The 4,191-nt window shown below is 42.4% G+C and overlaps 1 protein-coding gene across 3 annotated transcripts in view; it reads right to left on the bottom strand.

The window, feature by feature from the left end:
- CUNH1orf168 (chromosome unknown C1orf168 homolog) overlaps nucleotides 1–4,191 on the bottom strand; it is a 59,898-nt gene that overhangs the window by 34,426 nt on the left and 21,281 nt on the right. For all 3 annotated transcript variants that reach the window (XM_019501232.1, XM_019501230.1, XM_019501231.1), the window contains exons 6-7: nucleotides 3,839–3,870; nucleotides 1,235–1,266 (exon numbers count right to left, since the gene is read on the bottom strand). In XM_019501232.1, coding sequence (XP_019356777.1) covers nucleotides 1,235–1,266; nucleotides 3,839–3,870 — 64 coding nt within the window. The remainder of the gene's footprint in view (nucleotides 1–1,234; nucleotides 1,267–3,838; nucleotides 3,871–4,191) is intronic.

The following is a 4,191-nucleotide window of genomic DNA, read 5'->3' as shown; positions in this document are numbered from 1 at the left end:
GGGCAGGGAGCAGAAAGCAGAGCAGCAGATTGGGCAGGGAGAGGAGGGAGAAGGGCCAAACCTGAAGCACAGGGTGGGGCGGGGTGGACAAGAGGATCTGTTCATGTGCCCGCCCCCCGGGTCTTTCTTGATGGGCAATTGGCTAGTATATATCTTTATACTGAACAGAGCCCAAGGTTGCCTTTTTCCTAACCACTCATCTACCTTAAAGCACAAACAAGTATTTCTAGATAGAACTGGCTAGAACATTTTTTACTATGAACTCTCACTGAAGCCAGAGTATTTGCAAAGGTTCTGGTGGACTTCTCAAGGGCTCTGCCATTTCTAGACATGTGGAAGACCCACATCAGGTCTTTGTTATAGCAGATTCAGAGAAGATTTTAGCCACATGGTCGTCTGAATCAGGCAGAGCAAACACTTGAATCTGATTTCCCATAATCTCCTTCCTTCTCTCTGCCATTTCCTAAATTGTAAGGCATTAAGGTTTAGTATTTTCCCCAAATAACCCACACCTTTCCCCTCCCAAAACCACTTGGGGAAATTTGGACTATGCATTATATGCAAGGAAAAGGCTTCCCCATAGGTCCAGAAGGTGGGAGGGGAAGGGGGCGGAGCAGTGGTAGCATTAATTGCCACGGCTCAGGCAGCTACAGCAATTAAAACTGCCACTGCTCCCCACCCCAGTCCTCTATTGCCAAATTTCTGGACCTCAAGAAAGGCCCCCTCCCCACCTGCATGCCAGATAGGGCAGGGATTGTTCCATAGTCAGGGCCACTTCGTGGCCCCCAGCCCCCAAATTCCCAGCCCTGGTGTGCAGCCTCTCAGTCCCCCAAGACACCAGATCTCAGATACTTACCTGTGCTCTAAAATAAAATATTTTTCCTTTTTGGTGCCCTCTTAAAATGGTGTGCATGTTATATTTGGGGTGTGTTATATGAGGAAAAAAAAATATGGTAATAGAAAAACTGACCACCACACACTTGAAAGTTCCCTTTCATTCCAAAGCAGAATGAAAATGAGTGTCGAAACCATCAAGTTTCAAAAGCCATCAAACTGCTTTATCATCTCCCATACAGTTCTAGTCTCAGGTTTGTGAAATTTTACTCACTCATCCTCAAATAGAAGGGTCTATCACTACTTTTTAGTTTAGTCACCCAGGTCCATTACAGAGCTAGAAAGGACATTTCCTTTAAGCGAGCAGAAGCTAAATGCGATTCAAACAAAATAAAATTACCTGGATCCGGTAAACAGGAAGCTTTTTGGCTTCTGGTGAAAAGAAGAAAAGCATTGGTTTTTTTACCTCTTTTGACAAGTCATGTGGCAAACAATGCATCTAGAATGTTAAAATTTATTTCTACGTGTATGACATGAATCTGGGTTTAGATAAGAATTTTAGGATTCTTAAAAGCAACACATTTATGTTTTTCCTAAAGTAAAAGGACTTGGGGGAGAAAGGGAATGGATGGAAGAGTATAACTGTCTAAGCTGTTCAATAACGTCTTGCAAAAATGCAATAAAAGGCTAAAAGTCAACTGAACAACTCATGGAAGTAGAGCTAAGCAGGTGAAGGGCTACACCAATACTGAGGCTCAAACTTCTAAACATTATATTTTGTTTCATGGCTGCTTCTAAATAAACTTAGCTTTTCCAAACACACAGGGCCAATACTCTTTTAGTACTGTCTGTAGATAAACCTACTTGTAAATTGGTCATATGTCCTTAACAATCTGATGATTTGCAATTCAGCAGTTTTAATTCAGAACTAAGACTCATTAGTTCATACATGTGCTGGTTTGCATTCAATTAGAACGCTCCAGTGTGGCCTCCCTGTCACGTGTATAAGCCCATGCACATTTAAAAATGGCCACTGGGGCACTTTATCTGAACCTCATTTGATGAGGTTTAGATAAACTGTCCCACTGCCATTTTTAACTGTACAGGTGCTTAATACACATGACAGTAAGTTGTTTTTATTAGAGCAGCTCCTGGGAACTGCTCTTATTAAAACACCCAACTGCAAGCATGTATATAGACAGCCATTAAGATTTAAAAAAAGGTTTCACATGTAAAAGCAATTTGCTTCTTGGCTTCTCTAATGTATCACAATCCAAATTTCCTCCCCCACCATACCCCACCTGCACCTGATTTCCCTCAATCCTTACCCAAACCAGAAGCCAATCAACAATCTTTATCATCTGGCACCAGTTGACTTGTTTTCCTCCACACATGCATGAACCTCTGGTTAGGTATGTTACCTTGCAAAGAAACTTAGAGTTTTGCTAGAGGATTGCAAGCATCAGCCTATCTTTGACAGATGTTCAGACCATTTTTTCTGGCACCTTCTTCAAAGGATTAACAAAACCCCCACATCACACCCTCACATACACTGAAGACTTATTTGTTATGCAGCCAAATTTAGAACATATCAGAATTTCCATGAATAATCAGAATATCAAAGCTGGGATTCTCAAAGGCAGCTAAGGGAATTGCATATCCATCTCCCACGGAACTCAGGGACCCAATTCCTGTACTCCTCTTTTGAAATCTTTACCTAAACCTCCAGAGCATTTACATTTCAAACATACAGCAGAATCTCTCATGCATGAAGGATTCAGTCAATACACATCATATTTACTCAAAATAGAAGACAATCCTTATTATAGGACAACCCCCCAATAATTAGATTCTATTACTGGAAAAAAATTAAGTTGGCTATAATTTTCCAGGTGTAGAATATAATTATTGGAGGTTTGCCTTGAATGTGTTCTCCTCCCACTGCTGTAGTAGGGAAAATAAATCTTGGGGCTCAGGGAGCCCCTTTGCCTTCTGCCCCCCCCCCCCACACACACACACATCTTCTCCCAGCAGCCCCTTCCCCCTCTCCTTACTGTCAGACCCTTCTCTCCCTGAGCACATGGAAGTCAAGAGCAAATTTGAAGAAAAAAAAGAAAAAAAAAAATGACCTTGAAATTAAACATGGCTGCTGCAGTTCGCGTATAGTACCCATAGACTTAGCTCATCTAGAATTGATGCATGCTACCTTTTTTGGAAACTGCCGCAAGTTTTAGCACAGTTACTTCATAAGGATCCATGTGCTAATTAGCTCTCCACTTATGACTGGAACTGGGTGCTCTTGTCACAAGTCCTGGGACGCTCCAAAAATTTTTGTGCAGATGAGGCAAAAGGGCAACCTGGCCTGGCTTCACCTCATAAAGGGCAGGGAGACAGTAATCATATGGGACAGGCTGAGAGAGGGGGCAACAGAGGGATTCTGGATGAACTGGTTGGGGCCCTGTTTGGTGATGCTTGCCAGGCATTGAAGGCTGGTGAAGAAACACAAATCATTGGAAATGGGAAAGAAAGCAAACCACAGCTCAGCTGTAGGAGAGAAGTTGTCAAAATGTTTGACATGTAGTGACTCACCATGACTTTAAAAAGCCAGTGGTGAGGGGGACTGCGCTTAGCGTGCACTGCCATATGTCCTATTCAGATGGGCTACACCAACCGAACCTTCTTGTAGGTTCCCATCAGCATTTTGCCCATTGTGAACCAAATGTTTTATAGTCATGCTCAGGGTTACTCGCATTCAATCAGTCTCATAGTTGGGGTCCATTGCTGAGCACATGCTACTTTTGGCAGCAGTTTAATGATAGACAAAGTATTTAACGAGGTTTACTTGTACGTGATGAGGTGCTTTTCACCCTCATGCCAATTGGGGTAGGAAGGTGGGAAAATTCATCTTGTATTAGAGTAATATGGCATTTCCAAAGCATTAAAGACAAGTTAAACATGAAATCTTGGAAGGTTTATCTGTTATTTCGGGTTTCAGTAGACCTACCTTGTCATTTTCTTTGGCTTCTGTTGTAGGTGCTAGAATAAAGAATTGTTAACAATTATTGCTTTTGGCACATTCAGAATATATATCTGTCTTAAAGGCCTTGAACTAAAGGCTGCAAAACTAGCTGTGACTAAATCTAATGGGTCTATTTAATTTAGGACTAGGCTACCTAGGGACAGACTCTTCAAAAGGCCAGTTGCTCCAGGTGCTCTTAGGCCTATAATATCAACACCTACCACCCCGAGGGCTCTCAGGCCTTAAGTTGTCCCACTCACAGCCCTGAGCAAATAAGTAGTATTATGTTCAGGTACAATGGGAAAGAATCAGCAGAAAGTGAGTGGGGGGGGGGGGGG

Source organism: Gavialis gangeticus, unplaced genomic scaffold, assembly GCF_001723915.1.
Source record: "Gavialis gangeticus isolate Ggan-Ray unplaced genomic scaffold, GavGan_comp1, whole genome shotgun sequence".
Classification (NCBI taxonomy): Eukaryota; Metazoa; Chordata; order Crocodylia; family Gavialidae; genus Gavialis; species Gavialis gangeticus.
The sequence above is the reverse complement of the archived record's forward strand: the minus strand, read 5'-3'. Positions and strand labels throughout refer to the sequence as shown.